Genomic DNA, 18231 nt, shown 5'->3' with positions numbered 1-18231 from the left:
AAAGATGGTCAATAATTTCACTGTTTCACTGTGTTTTTCACAATTTCAACAATTTCACTGAAGATCTTTGATGGCTTAAACGAGAGATTTAAAAACAAAACTTTAATTGATTAAACTGCTTGGTACAATATCCAAAAGTAAACGTAATTATGGTAAGAACCCGAAAATAAAGAGATGTTCAACAATAAATGAGCTTGAGCTTGAGAGCAGCATATTGTACTAAGGCTCGAGCTCTATCTGTGGATTCAGTATTGGGTGGTATTGGTATTCGGATAATAATTCAATAGATCAACTGTTGATTCTTATTAATGTCGAACAGAGTTTATTTCCTATTATCTTATTAGTTCATTCAATTTACATTTTTGATTGATAGGTTTTCCCAAAGAGGAATACTCTCGACACGTGTACAAAACGCGGTGTATTAGAAATTAATTATTGTATTATCATTTCATAATGTGCTTCATTCCAAAGATCTTATCCAAAGAGTTAGATTTCATTCTTCTTGCGTCATATGGTCTTTTTCTGTCTAGTGCAATCACAGCCAAACAGAAGTAACATTGTAAAAATTCCCATTGATCATTCAACTGTCGTTTTGAATTTATCTGATCGGTAATTTCTTTAATTTCATAATCAGAGTCGAGTACATCACTTTCTGTTGATAACTTTATATAGCTTTTAATTTCATTCAACATGCACGACAGATGGTATAGCAGATGATAGATTTTCTGCAGAATGTTCTTGTCACATCTGTTCGTGAGTGATCATATGGGATCTGAACCAGGAAAAATACCAAATTTATCTAAACCATGTAAATACCTTCATAACTCTACTTTTATGTTACACACTTGTAGGCCAAGTACATACGCTGCAGAACTTTATAAAGCTATGTTATTCGGATTTCTTTAACAGGATTTCTCATTCAATAGAAGTATGATTCCGTAATAGGAGTTGAAACCCCTACAAAATTTATGTAATATAGATAAAAATCAGATCACCTCAAATCAGATTTTGAACCAGTACCTTTGAAAATTTGGAGCAGTACCTGTCAAAGTTGTGAGGTCAGATGGCAACAATTAGCAGATTATAGTTGCTGAAAAGACAATTGAACGCCTAACGCCATACTGTATTAACGGAAAATTCACAAAAGAAAGTAACGGAAAAAATGGCAAATTTCTCCATGACTCACTTTTCATGTACAGCGTCTATAATTGGATGGGTCGTAATACTTCACGTGCATCCCGTTCCTTAAGCGTTACGCCATTCGTGATCATTCCCTAAATACAAATTGTGTCGTCTGCAAATTGGGCCAAAGACAAGATCGCTAGCCTCCCCAAATTACAATAAAAATGACTTTCTTCGACAGCCAATCACCCCTCGTAATACTTCTTACACTTCTCGCTTTTTAAAGAATAAAGCATACTGCTTCAAAGTATGAGAATCATTTTTATATATACATATATTTTTTTTAAGAATAATAACTTCACTTTTATTTAAACCCATTAGGACCACTGTGTTCGCTTGCAGTGCTTTCACTGAACTTGGCACTCTCCTCTCTATCGCAACATATGTGGGTGGAGATGGATTTCCACCTCCCATGGGGCGCCCTATCCTTTTACGACGACACGTTATTTACAATTTTCTTTTGGTTTTCTTTATGCTTCTCCGCCTTCAGCCGCAGGTCGACGATACTGGAATTTTTATCATGCGCAACGGTGAAGCCGGGCAGCGAAACGGAAGCCGCGGCAGCAGCAGCTGTGGCCACGGCGGCTGCCGTTGCCGCCGATGTCGGTCGATACTGGGACAGAGAGAACAGCCCCGTCGGAACGGTTCCAGAGGACAGCGCAGCCGCGTACTGCGCCGAGTTGAGGAAATGCATGTGGAAAGAGATGAGAGAAAAGAGAAAATTAGGAATGAGGTGCTATGCAAATTAATAGGTGCATTGAGGGGGTATGATCCGTATTTATATGTTTTTGAAGAAAATCTCCATTTTAGAAATTGATGGTAGGTACTAAACATTGAGAGTTTAACATATTCAAATCGTGGAATGTGAGAGTGGTTTAACGCAGCTTTTTTGAAATCATTTCGAAAACCAGTCCACAACCAGCAGTAACTAACGAACTGAAGACAGAAGATACTATCCGGCAACCCCATGGTCAGCTAGCTATTGGGTAATGAAGGGTTTTCCGCAACACAAAAAACTCTCAAACGCTTCAAGGACAGTCGGTGTGTGGGTGGTTCTGGACCGTGCGGTACTTACGTCTTTTATTCTTGAAATAATTGGTCGACCCTGACTTAGCCACCTTGTCAGGTCAATATAAGACATCATTGGCGACTAAAGCCAACGGCCAGCAGATTCATCCGATAATGAACAACGGGGTCCTTTACGGTTTAGGAGAACCTAAGGGCCACGCGGGCCGAACCGAGTGCTGAACGGATGAGCAGTTCAAAAAGAAGGGATCCCAGGAGACAGATTGTTGATAATTTCGGGTTTTGTTGCACTCCGTGAATAAACTGGACAATTCAATGTTCCATCTAGTTTCTACTAGGAGAGAAGGTGAAGGCGAAGGCCAATTCTCAAGGTGAAGGCCAATTCTCTACTGCACTTAAAAGTCACGTCTTAAGCATACGTCGTCGGATGTTTAGAAATGGCTGTATCGGGCACTGTTCCAAGCGTTTGGCATTTTATTTACATTTGTTTTCGGAGGGAGTCAGACCAAGCGTTACGTTTGATACTAAAAATAAGTCATCCATACAAATAGGGGGTCCAAACTTGATCAAAATTGACAATTGCAACCTTATAAACCCTTAGTTTGATTTTGGTCGAGCTTCTGACACAACATGAAACCAGCTATGGTTTTACACCAATACTTTGTACTGGACTCACCAAAGTACTTTTCGTCTAAGGATTTGTAATCCTAATGCTTTGTAGTAGAAATATTAATTAAGGCGAATGTTCTGTAGCTAATTCTTAACCCTCAAGGACTTGCACCGTTGTAGAAAGTACTATACTAACAAAAAAGCTCGTCGTGTACAACGGAGGCGAGACTGCATAAGTGATTCAGGACTCAGAAAATCCAGAAAATTATGCTGACGTAGTTTCTTAAAGAATTCTCGCAGACACAATTTTTTTAAACAAAGTAATCAGCATATTAGTTTGTTATTATTTTGCTGAAAATCTCCATTTTGTCGAAATCATAGTGCTTGGGCATTATACATAAACCGACTTTACGTACGATACTCGCTTCGATCATTTACAGCAGCGGTTCTCAACCTGGGGTACATGTACCCCAGCAAGGAGCCAGCAAAGGTACCCCCAGGGGGTACCTCGGACAAAAATCCGTAATGGCGGACGTATTACAATTCCAATCAAAATTAATTTATACAGTTTTGATACTTGTGTATGTTTTCATTTCATTTGTCTTAAACTTGTAAATAATATGCATAGCGATCAATAAATCAAAGTCAATTGAACCCTGCCTTCATCAACCAGCACAGTGTATGAGGGGCTGTGGAACAAAGGATCAAAAGGACAAAACATCGAGTTAACAAATTATAAAAAAATCTCTTCTATGCAATCTACCTGATCGAAACAAAATGTTGAACAATACGTTAAGAATATGTTTCTGAACTGAAATCTAGAGTCTAAATGTTCGGAAGCCTACGTTTGAAAGGCATGGAGGCTTTCTTTTTGCCTTTCTCGTATACTAAGTATACGTAAAGGCTATATGATCGCTCCAAAAACAAACTTTTTATAGAAGGCCCGGAGACCCATAGTGTTATATACCGATCAACTCAGCTCGACGAATTGAGGTGATGTCTGTGTGTATGTGTGTGTGTGTGTGCTTATGTGTATGTGTGTGTGTCTGTGCGCACCCACCCAAAAAAAAAGTCACTCATTTTTCAGATACTTACCGATTTACTCGCAACAAGTTGCATTCGACGCAGGATACTCTTCCATTGTTCCCTATTGAAAATTGGTCAGATCGTACTATGGGCTCAGAAGTTAGGGCCAAAATACCACTTTTTTTTAAAGAAAAAATGAGTAAAAAAATGTCACTCATTTTTCAGGCACTTATCCTTAACCGATTTACTCGCAACAAGTTGCATTCGACGCAGGATACTCTTCCATTGTTCCCTATTGAAAATTGGTCAGATCGTACTATGGGCTCGGAAGTTATGGCCAAAATACCACTTTTATATAGAAAAATTGAGTAAAAAAATGTCACTCATTTTTCAGGCATCTATCCTTAACCGATTTATTCGCAACAAGTTGCATTCGACGCAGAATACTCTACCATTGTTTCCTATTGAAAAATGGAAAGATCGGACTATGGGCGCAAGAGTAATGGCCAAAATACTATTTTTATAACGCACGAGAAAGGCACCATCACCGCTAGGTGGATTAACCAGGGTTTTTTTTTTTGAATAACTCGGTTGCCACGTTTCAAGAAGATTTGAAGCATTTTTCCACGTTTCTCGGAAGCCTTCTTCCAAGTAGCTTAGAAGCATTCACAAATAAAAATATATTGTGGTTTTTAATGTATTTCCATGCACATATTTGGAGCATGCAAATAAACGTAACAATCAATCGATCTTACTGTTCTTTTGAAATCGAAATAAATTTAAATTGTCCTTGCTTGCAAAATTCAGTCAAACTTAAATGCATTTTACACGTTGATGGATTTTTAAAACTATTTGATATGTTCTTCTAAGCAGCTCAAGAGGTTCGGAAGCCTCCTTTCAAGAGGCAGGGAAGCCTCCTTTCAAGAGGCCGGGAAGCCTCCTTTCAAGAGGCCGGGAAGCCTCCTTTCAAGAGGCCGGGAAGCCTCCTTTCAAGAGGCCGGGAAGCCTCCTTTCAAGAGGCCTGGAAGCCTCCTTTCAAGAGGCCTGGAAGCCTCCTTTCAAGAGGCCTGGAAGCCTCCTTTCAAGAGGCCTGGAAGCCTCCTTTCAAGAGGCCAGGAAGCCTCCTTTCAAGAGGCCAGGAAGCCTCCTTTCAAGAGGCCAGGAAGCCTCCTTTCAAGAGGCCGGGAAGCCTCCTTTCAAGAGGCCGGGAAGCCTCCTTTCAAGAGGCCGGGAAGCCTCCTTTCAAGAGGCCGGGAAGCCTCCTTTTAAGAGGCCCGGAAGCTTCCTTCGAAGTGGCTCAAAAGCCACCATTGAAGAGGCTCGGAGGCCTTTTACCAAGATGCGTAGAAGCCAACTTTCAAGAGATTCGGAAACTCCTTTCAAGAGGCCCAGAAGCCTCTTTTCAAGAGGCCCGGAAGTCTCCTTTTAAGAGGCTCGGAAGCCTCCTTTAAAGGGCTCGGAAGCCTCCTTTTAAGATGGTCAGGAGCTTTCTTTCAAAAGGCCTAGACTACTCCTTTCACGAGGCACGGAAGCTTTCTTTCAAGAGGCTGGAAAGCCAACTTTCAAGAGGCTGGAAAGCCTCCCTTCAAGAAGCTCGAAATTCTTCTTTCAATAGGCTTGGAAGTGCACTTTCTAGTGTCTCAGAGGCGTCCTTTCAACATTCTAGAAAGCTTCCTTTGAAGTGGCTCAAAAGCCAGAATTAAATAGGCTCGGAAGCCTCCCTTCAAGAGGCTCAGAGGCCTTTTACCAAGAGGCGTGGAAGCCAACTTTCAAAAGGCCCGGAAGCCTCCTTTCAAGAGGCCCGGAAGCCTCCTTTCAAGAGGCCCGGAAGCCTCCTTTCAAGAAGCCCGGAAGCCTCCTTTCAAGAGGCCCGGAAGCCTCCTTTCAAGAGGCCCGGAAGCCTCCTTTCAAGAGGCCCGGAAGCCTCCTTTCAAGAGGCCCGGAAGCCTCCTTTCAAGAGGCCCGGAAGCCTCCTTTCAAGAGGCCCGGAAGCCTCCTTTCAAGAGGCCCGGAAGCCTCCTTTTAAGAGGCCCGGAAGCCTCCTTTCAAGAGGCCCGGAAGCCTCCTTTCCGGAAGCCTCCTTTAAAGGGCTCGGAAGCCTCCTTTTAAGATGGTCAGGAGCTTTCTTTCAAAAGGCCTAGACTACTCCTTTCACGAGGCACGGAAGCTTTCTTTCAAGAGGCTGGAAAGCCAACTTTCAAGAGGCTGGAAAGCCTCCCTTCAAGAAGCTCGAAATTCTTCTTTCAATAGGCTTGGAAGTGCACTTTCTAGTGTCTCAGAGGCGTCCTTTCAACATTCTAGAAAGCTTCCTTTGAAGTGGCTCAAAAGCCAGAATTAAATAGACTCGGAAGCCTCCCTTCAAGAGGCCCGGAAACCTCCTTTCAAGAGGCCCGGAAGCCTCCTTTCAAGAGGCCCGGAAGCCTCCTTTCAAGAGGCCCGGAAGCCTCCTTTCAAGAGGCCCGGAAGCCTCCTTTCAAGAGGCCCGGAAGCCTCCTTTCAAGAGGCCCGGAAGCCTCCTTTCAAGCGGCCCGGAAGCCTCCTTTCAAGAGGCCCGGAAGCCTCCTTTCAAGAGGCCGAAAGCCTCCTTTCAAGAGGCCGAAAGCCTCCTTTCAAGAGGCCTTGAAGCTACCTTTCAAGAGGCCCGGAAGCCTCCTTTCAAGAGGCCCGGAAGCCTCCTTTCAAGAGGCCCGGAAGCCTCCTTTCAAGAGGCCCGGAAGCCTCCTTTCAAGAGGCCCGGAAGCCTCCTTTCAAGAGGCCCAGGCTTCCTTTCAAGAGGCCCGGAAGCCTCCTTTCAAGAGGCCCAGAAGCCTCCTTTCAAGAGGCCAGAAGCCTCCTTTCAAGAGGCCAGAAGCCTCCTTTCAAGAGGCCCGGAAGCCTCCTTTCAAGAGGCCCAGAAGCCTCCTTTCAAGAGGCCGGAAGCCTCCTTTCAAGAGGCCCGGAAGCCTCCTTTCAAGAGCCTAGGAAGCCTCCTTTCAAGAGCCCCGAAGCCCCCTTTCAAGAGGCCCGGAAGCCTCCTTTCAAAAGGCCCGGAAGCCTCCTTTCAAGAGGCCCGGAAGCCTCCTTTCAAGAGGCCCGGAAGCCTCCTTTCAAGAGGCCCAGAAGCCTCCTTTCAAGAGGCCCGGAAGCCTCCTTCCAAGAGGCCCGGAAGCCTCCTTTCAAGAGGCCCGGAAGCCTCCTTTCAAGAGGCCTAGAAGCCTCCTTTCAAGAGGCCAGGAAGCCTCCTTTCAAAAGGCCCGCAAGACTCCTTTCAAGAGGCCCAGGAAGCCCCCTTTCAAGAGGCCCGGAAGCCTCCTTTCAAGAGGCCCGGAAGCCTCCTTTCAAGAGGCCCGGAAGCCTCCTTTCAAGAGGCCAGAAGCCTCCTTTCAAGAGGCCCAGAAGCCTCCTTTCAAGAGGCCAGAAGCCTCCTTTCAAGAGGCCCAGAAGCCTCCTTTCAAAGGCCCAGAAGCCTCCTTTCAAGAGGCCCAGGAAGCCTCCTTTCAAGAGGCCCAGAAGCCTCCTTTCAAGAGGCCCAGGCCTCCTTTCAAGAGGCCAGGCCTCCTTTCAAGAGGCCCGGAAGCCTCCATTCAAGAGGCCAGGAAGCCTCCTTTCAAGAGGCCTGGAAGCCTCCTTTCAAGAGGCCTGGAAGCCTCCTTTCAAGAGGCCTGGAAACCTCCTTTCAAGAGGCCTGGAAGCCTCCTTTCAAGAGGCCTGGAAGCCTCCTTTCAAGAGGCCTGGAAGCCTCCTTTCAGGAGGCCTAGAAGCCTCCTTAGGCCCGGAAGCCTCTTTTCGAGAGGCCCGGAAACCACCTTTCAAGAGGCCTGGAAGCCTCCTTTCAAGAGGCCTGGAAGCCTCCTTTCAAAAGGCCTGGAAGCCTCCTTTCAAGAGGCCTGGAAGCCTCCTTTCAAGAGGCCTGGAAGCCTCCTTTCAAGAGGCCTGGAAGCCTCCTTTCAAGAGGCCTGGAAGCCTCCTTTCAAGAGGCCTGGAAGCCTCCTTTCAAGAGGCCTGGAAGCCTCCTTTCAAGAGGCCTGGAAGCCTCCTTTCAAGAGGCCTGGAAGCCTCCTTTCAAGAGGCCTGGAAGCCTCCTTTCAAGAGGCCTGGAAGCCTCCTTTCAAGAGGCCCAGGCTTCCTTTCAAGAGGCCCGGAAGCCTCCTTTCAAGAGGCCAGAAGCCTCCTTTAAATAGGCCTGGAATCTTCCTTTCAAGAGGCGGGGAAGCCTCCTTTCAAGAGGCCCGGAAGCCTCCTTTCAAGAGGCTTGGAAGCCTCCTTTCAAGAGGCTTGGAAGCCTCCTTTCAAGAGGCCCTGAAGCCTCCTTTCAAGAGGCCCGGAAGCCTCCTTTCAAGAGGTCCGGAAGCCTCCTTTCAAGAGCATAGGTACAGGAGCTTTCTTTCAAGAGAAGAGGCCCAGACGACTCCTTTCACGAAGCATGGAAGCCTTTCAAGAGGCTGGGAAGCCTCCCTACAAGAAGCTCGGTATTCTTCTCAGAGGCATTTTACCAAGAGGCGTGGAAGACAACTTTCAAGAAATTCCTTTCAAGAGGCTTGGTAACCTCCCTTCAAAGGGATTGGAATTATTTTTCGAGAGTTCTAGAAGCCTACTTTAAAGAGGCTCATAGGCTGAAAAGCCGCCTTTTAAAGGGCTCGGAACCCTCCCTTCAAGAGGCTCAGAAACCTTTCAAGGCCTACTTTCAAGATATTCGGAAGCTTGATGTATAAACTTAATTTGGATTGAAAAGTTTCGCGGAATAATGAAAATTTCAACCCAACTTATGGAGAGCCCGTTAGTTTTCAGGTCCATTTTTCATGGATCTAGTGAGTTACGCTTATTTTCATTTACAGACAAGGTAGCTCAATTAATGCAAAAGTACCTATCAAGAAAAAGGTTGAGAACCACTGATTTACAGTATGCAAATAGGTTCTTCTCAACACTTCAGAGCATAGACGAATTCACTAAACATTTTTAAGGAAACACAGTGCTGTTCAGTCTATATACTTTATAAGTCTAATCGTGTTAGTGGCTGATGAGCTTACTAACTAGTAGTTTCGATATTGTATGAAATGCAGCCTCCGATTCGAGCTCCGAACGATTCAAATAGGTGAGTGAGAGTAACAGAAATAAGAGAAAACTCTACACGTTATCGGTATCACTTATCTGTTGTGTCACTAAAAAACGTCATTCAAATCTAAATCTAGTATTTCATTTCCAAAGTTAAGTCCAAATTTTGATATCCTAGAGAAAACTTAAAATTTCATGAAGAGCGACACAACTTCGATTATTTAAAAATAATATTCCGATTTTTTAAATTATTTATTCTAGAATAATCCACATGGCCGTTAAAATGATCCGGGCCTTTGATGTGAGTGAATGATTCGTGCCTCTTTTTTTAAGATCCAGTTCACCAGATCAGCAAATTATTTGAGCATTTGTAAGGACATGTCAAAATGGAAAATTCTTTATGGGTGCTTAATCCGCATGTGAAAAAGTGTGAGCCTGAATAACAACAATTTCTACATTTTACAATCCTTTTGCGTTTTGTTCCAAAGATCTGATCCAGTTGAAAGATCCGGATCATTGGAGTGAATGGCCCAGTTCTGTTCATCGTGATCCACTTTGCCAAACTCTAACCTACAACATCCATTATGATGCTAATCGCTCGATTCCATAGAAACACACTCCCCAAAATCTTTGTTTTTTATTCACTTATTGAAATAAGAAATGATTTACAATTTAGACCTCGTGGCTATACGGTGCCTGTTGTCTAAGCATATTTTGTAGTATATGATGTGTATTATGAGCTGAGAGTTCGATTTCCGCTTTAATCGTGGAAAGTCTTTGACAAACGAAACATTCTTCATTGGTCTACTCAATGTTGACCATTGTCCATTGTCTTATGTAAGAGTCCAATTGAACCATCGTTGGATAACGGTGAAATTGTCTGTTTTAATCTTCGCATGTTTCAAGCATTTTCTCCAGATACTCCAGATTTTACACATTTTCTGATGTCACATTTTTTTTTCTAAACTTCTCAGAATATCTCTAGACATTTTTAAGTTCATTAAAATGACTAAGATTCCGGTGATTTCGGCGTTACCCAAAAGCTGACAAATCAACCTAACTTTTAATGATTCTTTAAAATGCCTGGAATATTTAATAGTTAGGATAGCCTGGCCATCTGGTCCGCGGATTTTGTCCCCGTCTATTTTATCCAAACATCCCATTTCCTAATGACTTCGCAGACTTCATAAACTTTACGGATTTACCATGAAATGCGGGACGTTCTCCAGGATACCTGGCAATGTTGGACAGGTAGACTGAATCCGGGACTGTCCCGCACAATCCGGGACATCTGGTTACTTTAACGTACATACAACGATTCAGAAATACAGTGCATATATGCATTGCTATATTTCCTACCGAAATATATTTTGTAATTTTTCCTATACAGGTTTTGAAATTTGTATTTTGATCATAACTTTTAATCTCATAGTACGATCGGGCTATCCTATTATCAATAGGAAACAATGAGACAGGACTCCCCATCGAATGCGATTCGTCGCGAGCAAATCAATTAAAGTGCCCCAAAAAAATGAGATTCCTTTTATTTCGTTGAACTGAATTAACCGGCATATAACACCACAGGTCTCCGTGCCTTCTATAAAAGGTTTGTTTTTGGAGCGAACATATAGCCGTATATGTACTTAGTATACGAGAAGGCATAAATAAAAAATCGAAAATAGAAAATTTAATGTCGAGTTGAAGTTTACCTACCTGATGTGCTGCCGCAGAGATGAATGCTGAATCGAATGCAGAAAACGCGGCCGCCGGAAATCCAGGATGGCTGGCCGCTGCTGCTGCAGCGGCGGCAGCAGCTGCCGCACTCACGCTTGATGCTGATGACATTCCACCGGTTGGTGTACCCACGTTCACGCTGGCAGCGCCTCGTAGCGATGGTACGTTCACGTACGGTGCTATCCGACACGGTTCCAGTGGGGTTGTCACCGGTGGGCTGTGACTCGACAGAATGATACCTGAACAGGAAACAGGAGGTGGATGGAAAAGAAAAAGATTTATTTGAGTGGAACTTTGAATGATGAGTGCATAAGTTACATGCATCAGATAAAAATATTGATTGTTGCAGTTCAATGCACAGTCGTAATTACCCATACGGTTATCAACCAGTATTTTAAAAAATATGTATATTGCTCGAAAATATTGTTGGAAATGGTTTTAATTTGCACTATGATCTTCGAAAACAATGAAGTATAATAAAAACGTTTGTAAAGACGTGGAGAAGTTGAATACGATTATAGTCGTAGAAAAGTCATCTCATCTTTGTGGTGATAACATAAAAAATATTCCGATCTAAAAACAACCGGAACGAAAATTTAATCAATTGTGTAGTAAATGTATTGAAGAATTTCAAGACCGTTTAAATATCTTAATCGATTATAAACGATCGGGAATTTGCCAAATCGCGCCATGCGCCAACAAAAATCACCCGTTCTTCTGTCCGAGTTTTCGTCTAGCAGATTTAATTGATCGCAAATCGTGACGGATATCTCTGAACCCTATAACAGAGTACATATGTACCGACCAAATGATAATAACTAACTATTGGTCTTATCTCAACTGTTTATTTAAGTTTCTGTGCAAAATTTAGCCATTCATCCGGATTATATCTGGCCAGTGGCTTGCCGTAATACGCGCACACTTCCCCTCTAAAAGAACAAGCATGGTCTGGGGCGAAAAATAACACAGCACCTAATTCAATTATGTGATTACATTTGACGTAATCCCATAAATTCGAACGATGTTTCTCCTCCCGGTTAACTTGGAAACGGACGAGACACAGTGAATCCTCTCCAATTTGATTTTTATTGTCAAGTTGTTCATGGTGTCTATTAAACATATTTTCAGAAAGGAAGTGCCTCAGCGAATATCAATATGAAATAACTGTAGTTAGATTTTGAGCATCTATTTATAGATATTTAACTGTAAATGTTTTCTAAAATCACTATAGTTATATTACATCCTTCTTCCTTAGGCAGGGGCGCATGGAACACAACGAATCGCCTGAGTTGAATTTCATCAATGTAATGTACTGCGAAATTCTGCTAACCTATTGAATATACTTGTACTTCGATGATCAATGCCATCATTGTGAAAAGCATATAAACAAGATTTTACTAAGAAAATTATTTTGAGCTTTTTAGTGGAATGTTTTCACCTGTCATAAGACGAGTTTATACAATCCCATTGAATTCCACCACTTAATTGTATCTTGACAGATACGTATTTCGACCTCAAAAGTAAGGCCGTCTTCAGTGTCTCGTACTTGACTCGACGACGTGACTCGAAGTCGACTGAAGTACGAGACACTGAAGACGGCCTTACTTTTGAGGTCGAAATACGTATCTGTCAAGATACAATTAAGTGGTGGAATTCAATGGGATTGTATAAACTCGTCTTATGACAGGTGAAGATTTTACTATTCCAATGTCCTACAATTTGTTTTTGAACGATACCCGTTATTCACCATCAAATGTTATCTAATGGTTTTGAAAGAAAGTTTGGGTAAAAACATGTAAAATGTAGTCAAAGGCCAAAATATATTCCGATGTCCAAGATATATAAATTAATCTAAATCGAAAACGGGAAAATAATCATTTTGTTACACTCTCCCGTAAGACTATATGTATATGTCCTTCCTAGGATGTATTCGGTTAGGTTTGTTCAAACAACAATCCGGGAGGGGAGTTTATTAAATTATCATTCCGGTGTTTTATTTATTGCCGCCTTGCGAGTTTGTTTTTTATTTTGTTCCTTGGCTACACCCTAACTCTCGTGTCGGTCACCCGATTTGGGATTCAAGCAATTTTCCTTCATGTCGTTTGTAGGATAGGTTAAGCCTGAGACTCGTTGATTGTTGATTCAGTGGCGCCGGGAGTGGGTGGGACCAGTAGGACATGTCCTACGCATGAAAATAACTGGGTAGGACAGTCGAAGCATTGTCCTACCCATGATTATGGTAAGAACATACCATATGGATAACTAAAAAATCTAATGCTATCAATACAGTTTCAATTTCTAGATCTAAAAAATATCATTAAAACGTTTCAAAGAGAATCAGAGGTTTGAAAGCTTAGAGGTTAAACTGACAATCGTGGGAGGTTCTGGGATTGTAGAGGAGAAATCTATTCCGAAAGGCTTCTTAGAGTCTATGCTGAATTCTTTCCATTCCAAAAAGTGTATTATTAATGATGTATTGAGATTTTTCCATAAGTCTTGAAGTTTCTTACAGATTCTGTACTTTCATAAAATTGTTGAACGTTTTCTGGAAATACCTAATAATTTCTGCTAGTTCAGGAAGGCTCAGTGAATTTTAATTTTTTTTAAAGAATCGACAGACCGACGGTGAATTAATCAAAAGTTGAATATCTAAACAAGGATACAGTTTAGCTTAATTTAGCCAAGAGTAACTGAACTTGTCAATAGCTACTTTTCTTGTCAAAATTGGTGTAAAAACTGTCTAGTTATTGTTGCTACTAGAGACCGAGAAAACTTCTGCATCCGTACAATACCACGGGAAGGATATTTCGTTAACTCGGTAAGGTAGATGAACAAAAGTATAGATAGATGATTGGCTAAGAAAAGTGATGTAGTCTATGCCACATTATGTAATGTAGTATTTGCCAGACTTCATGTCCATAAGGCAGAAGCGGTAGTCACTAGACTGCCGAGATCATGCTGGTAGCACAGCCGGAAACCTTTTTATTTTTTCTTGAGCAAGATTAAACGGAAATCTGCAACCAGACACCTGAGGAGGTAACTCAGGTAGTGTGGGGATGGGTATGTCATGTAACTCTTACCCGACCCACTAAAACCAAAACCCTTTCTTCGCCAGCCCGTACCCCCGGCCCGCAATTAAGCAATACATCAGGGGGGACTATTGAGAACGCTCACGCCTATGCTAACGCACTTGACGTTAATACACACAACATCGACTTCAAGGGTCGCTACCTCACCACCCGTCGATCGCAAGCTATGATAGTAACCTAGCGGTCCGTATCATAATCTTACGTTGGAGACGAGCACCCCGACAACAACCACCGCGCATGAACCGCAATGACCTCTATATCTACATACTGAGGTCCCCGCAGCCCACCCGCGACATGTTGGTTGTCGGAGTGAGCAAAGTGTTCACTGCATCACAGTTGCCCTTACTGCACTCGATGGTTTTGTTCAAGACGCCACCACCGCAGCAGTTTCGACATATTCTGTTGAGATGCTGTGTTCACCGCATTCCATATAGCTTCCTCCCAGCACATCCTCTCGACGAGGTTGTCCATACCACTAACAAGCAACATGGCATTGCGTTCTACCTCGAATCGCGGGCATGCGAACATCACATGCTCTGCCGACTCTACCTCACCTACACATTCTGGACACTCTGCAGAATTTGCGAAGCCAAACCTGTGTAGGAATTTTTTAAAGCAACCATGTTCAGACAACATCTGTGTTAGGTGGAAGTTGACTTGACCATGCTTCCTTTCAACCATCCGGAATTAGTCTGTGGGTCCAACGACCTTTGACTGCGGTGTCCCATGCAGCATGCTCTTTGCCATTTGAGCAACGAGGCTGCTCTCTTGACACGTCGCACTTGCACCGAGTCCCTTTCGTTGTAGCACTCCACATCTTCCTCTAGGAGTATGCCAATCGGCATCATCCCAGCTATAACGCACACCGCCTCATATGATATGGTGCGATATGCGCATGCGACATGTAGGCACATCAGCCGGTGTACTCTGATCAATTTCTTTACATTGTACTCGGCCTTTAGTGCTATACGGCCCATGCCGGCACGCCATAACGGATGATAGACAATGCTACGCCAGCTATCAGCCTACGCACTTGACTATGTACCGCCGATCTGTTGGACATCATTTGTGATAAGGATTTTATCGCCAATGAAGACCGCTGACATGCATAATCGACGTGGCTTGTAAAATTGAGCTTATCGTCGATCATCACGCCCAGATGCTTAAGAGACCTCACGGAGTTAAGTGTGCAGGTCCCTACTCTTATCCTCGCTTGCTGCAACCCATGGCGGTTATGCACCACCACGACTTCCGTGTGCAGCCAGATACCTGGTAGCAAGCAATTAACTGCAAGGTTTCTAAGCCAATTTATCGTTTTTGCATTCGTATATCATGAGGCTAACACGATGATACTGTTATCAGGGTGGCCACTGAAATTTCATTTTCAAATTCCCGGTTTTTTCCCACTTTTCCCCTTTCGTAAGTTTCTGACAGAGCCAATGGACGTTGCATTCCAGTATAAATTGGTTTTTATTTCTTAGAGTATAATGATTACAGAAAGTAGTAAAAACGTATAATATTTTGTAGTACAGCCGAGCTATTTTTGATGTTCAGCTCTCTGTTTGATCTTATTCAGAATAATTCAAAGAAAACCTTCCTGAATAGCTGATGAAGTTTTTCCAATCTTCGCAAAATTATGTGAGGAAAGACACAATTCTCTCTTATAAATCAAATTAAATCGATGTTCTTAACTTAGAGAACTTACTAATGAAGTAAATAAAGCAGTGTATAACCTCATCATAAAAACACAGAAAACCATAAAATTATAAAACAACTAATTTGAATACAGCTTAACCTGAAGCCCCAAATCTTTGTTTCCGATCAAAATCATTATTTTGTTTTCGAAAATATATTTAAGCACATTTTGGGCATTCGTAATTTAATCGATTTTACATTTACAATTTCTAGAATTTTGTTTTCTTTCTTTCAGTTTTTCATCCTTTCAAATAAAATCTTGAATTTATTATTAAAAAGTTTGAACGTTCCCATTCAATATTAGAATATTGGAGTTTTTATTATATTAGGTTAGTTGTGACAAAATACTAAACTAAAGATATTTTACAAAATATTACAGACAAAAGTATAAAAAAAATCCCTTGTCATAAGACGAGGTCGTAATATCCCATTCAAATCCACCACTAGATTGTAACTTTAACAGATATGTATTTCGACTAAAGACGGCCTTACTGTTGAGGTTGAAATACGTAAATGGGATTGTACGAACTTGTCATATGACAAATGAAGACATTCCATTAACTTTCTCCCGCCCATGGTGTCTGTGGAGCATTAGTTAATAATTAAAAAAACACACTAATAAAGATTAAAAAAAAAATCTGTGAAGCATCATCAAATTTTGCACCTTCTAACCATCATCGAATTGTTTCAACAACAAAAAGGAATATTTGACACATCTTTATGGTTCCATTAGACTGCAAATATAATCAATTTTGTGTACAATTGAAAAAAAATCAACATTGCGCTAGAAGGTGTCATGCGGAGAGCCGGGTGTAACAGCCGGGGTACGATTTTCAACAGATCCAGTCAATTTATTTGCTTCGCGGATGACATGGACATTGTCGGCCGAACATTTGCAAAGGTGGCAGAACTGTACACCCGCCTGAAACGTGAAGCAACAAAAGTTGGACTGGTGGTGAATGCGTCAAAGACAAAGTACATGCTTGTGGGCGGAACCGAGCGCGACAGGGCCCGCCTGGGAAGCAGTGTTACGATAGACGGGGATACCTTCGAGGTGGTCGAGGAATTCGTCTACCTCGGATCCTTGCTAACGGTTGACAACAACGTTAGTCGTGAAATACGAAGGCGCATCATCTGTGAAAGTCGGGCCTATTACGGGCTCCAGAAGAAACTGCGGTCGAAAAAGATTCGCCACCGCACCACATGTGTCATGTACAAGACGCTTATAAGACCGGTTGTCCTCTACGGACATGAAACATGGACAATGCTCAAGGAGGACTTGCAAGCACTCGGAGTATTCGAGAGACGGGTGCTTAGGACCATCTTTGGCGGTGTGCAAGAAGATGGTGTGTGGCGGCGAAGAATGAACCATGAGCTCGCCCAACTCTACGGCGAACCCAGTATCCAGAAGGTAGCTATAGCCGGAAGGGTACGATGGGCAGGACATGTTGCAAGAATGCCGGACAGCAACCCTGCAAAGATGGTGTTCGCTTCCGATCCGGCAGGTACTAGACGGCGTGGAGCGCACGAGTGAGATGGGCAGACCAGGTGCAAAACGACTTGGCGAGCGTGGGACGTATTCGAGGATGGAGAGATGCGGCCTCGAACCGTGTGTTGTGGCGTCAAATTGTTGATTCAGTGTTATCTGTTTAGATGTAAACTAAATAAATGAAATGAAACAAGCAAGGCGACAAGCTAGAGTGTGAGAACTTTCGAACGATCACCATCCTTAATGCCGCCTACAAAGTGATATCCCAGATCATCTTCCGTCGTCTGTCACCATTAGTGAATGAGTTCGTGGGAACTTATCAAGCCGAGTTCGTTGACGGCCGCTCGACAACGGACCAGATCTCTACTGTACTGCAAATCCTTCAAAAAATGCCGTGAATACCAGGTCCCAACGTACCATCTGTTCATTGATTTCAAGGAGGCATACGACAGTATAGACCGCGTAGAGCAATGGAAAATTATGGACGAGAACAGCTTCCCTGGGAAGCTTACCAGATTGATCAAAGCAACGTTGTGCAAAACTGTGTGAAGATTTCGGGTGAACACTCCAGTTCGTTCGAATCGCGCCGGGTGACAAGGTGAGATGATGGACTTTCGTGCCTATTGTTCAACATTGCGCTAGAAGGTATCATGCGGAGAGCCGGGTGTTACAGCCGGGGCACGATTTTCAACAGATCCAGTCAATTTATTTGCTTCGCGGATGACATGAACATTGTCGGCCGAACATTTGCAAAGGTGACAGAACTGTACACCCGCCTGAAACGTAAAGCAACAAAAGTTGGACTGGTGGTGAATGCATCGAAGACAAAGTACATGTTTGTGGGGGGAACCGAGCGCAACAGGGCCCTGGGAAGCAGTGTTACGATAGACGGGGATACCTTAGAGATGGTCGAGGAATTCATCTACCTTGGATCCTTACTAACGGCTGATAATAATGTTAGGCGTGAAATACGAAGGCGCATCATCTGTGGAAGTTGGGCCTAATACGGGCTCCAGAAGAAACTGCGGTCAAAAAAGATTCCCCACCGCACCAAATGTTGTGGCGTCAAATTGTTGATTCAGTGTTATTTGTTTAGATGTAAACCAAATAAATGAAGTGAAATAAATGTCCTCACTTCACCCTTTTGCCACCACACAAGACATCCATAAGCCAACATTGGTCGTACAACTGTTGTGTAAATCCATTTAATACATTTGGGCTTGAGACCCCAAGTTTTACCAAAGGTTCGTCGGCATTGGCCAAAAGCCATACACGCTTTTTTGATTCTGAACACAATGTTAGGAGGAAGCTTTGAATCCAAAATTAGACCCACATACTTTACCTGATCAG

General features: G+C 42.9%; 1 protein-coding gene across 5 annotated transcripts in view; it reads right to left on the bottom strand.

Moving 5' to 3' along the window:
- Window positions 1-307: 307 nt before the first annotated feature.
- LOC134217712 (pituitary homeobox homolog Ptx1-like) overlaps window positions 308-18231 on the bottom strand; it is an 81559-nt gene continuing 63635 nt past the window's right edge. For all 5 annotated transcript variants that reach the window (XM_062696527.1, XM_062696525.1, XM_062696523.1 and 2 more), the window contains exons 6-7: window positions 10588-10847; window positions 308-1852 (exon numbers count right to left, since the gene is read on the bottom strand). In XM_062696527.1, the coding sequence (XP_062552511.1) occupies window positions 1613-1852; window positions 10588-10847 (500 nt within the window). In that variant the 3' untranslated portion in view covers window positions 308-1612. The remainder of the gene's footprint in view (window positions 1853-10587; window positions 10848-18231) is intronic.

This window comes from Armigeres subalbatus, chromosome 2 (assembly GCF_024139115.2).
Source record: "Armigeres subalbatus isolate Guangzhou_Male chromosome 2, GZ_Asu_2, whole genome shotgun sequence".
In the NCBI taxonomy this organism is placed as follows: Eukaryota; Metazoa; Arthropoda; class Insecta; order Diptera; family Culicidae; genus Armigeres; species Armigeres subalbatus.
The sequence above is the reverse complement of the archived record's forward strand: the minus strand, read 5'-3'. Positions and strand labels throughout refer to the sequence as shown.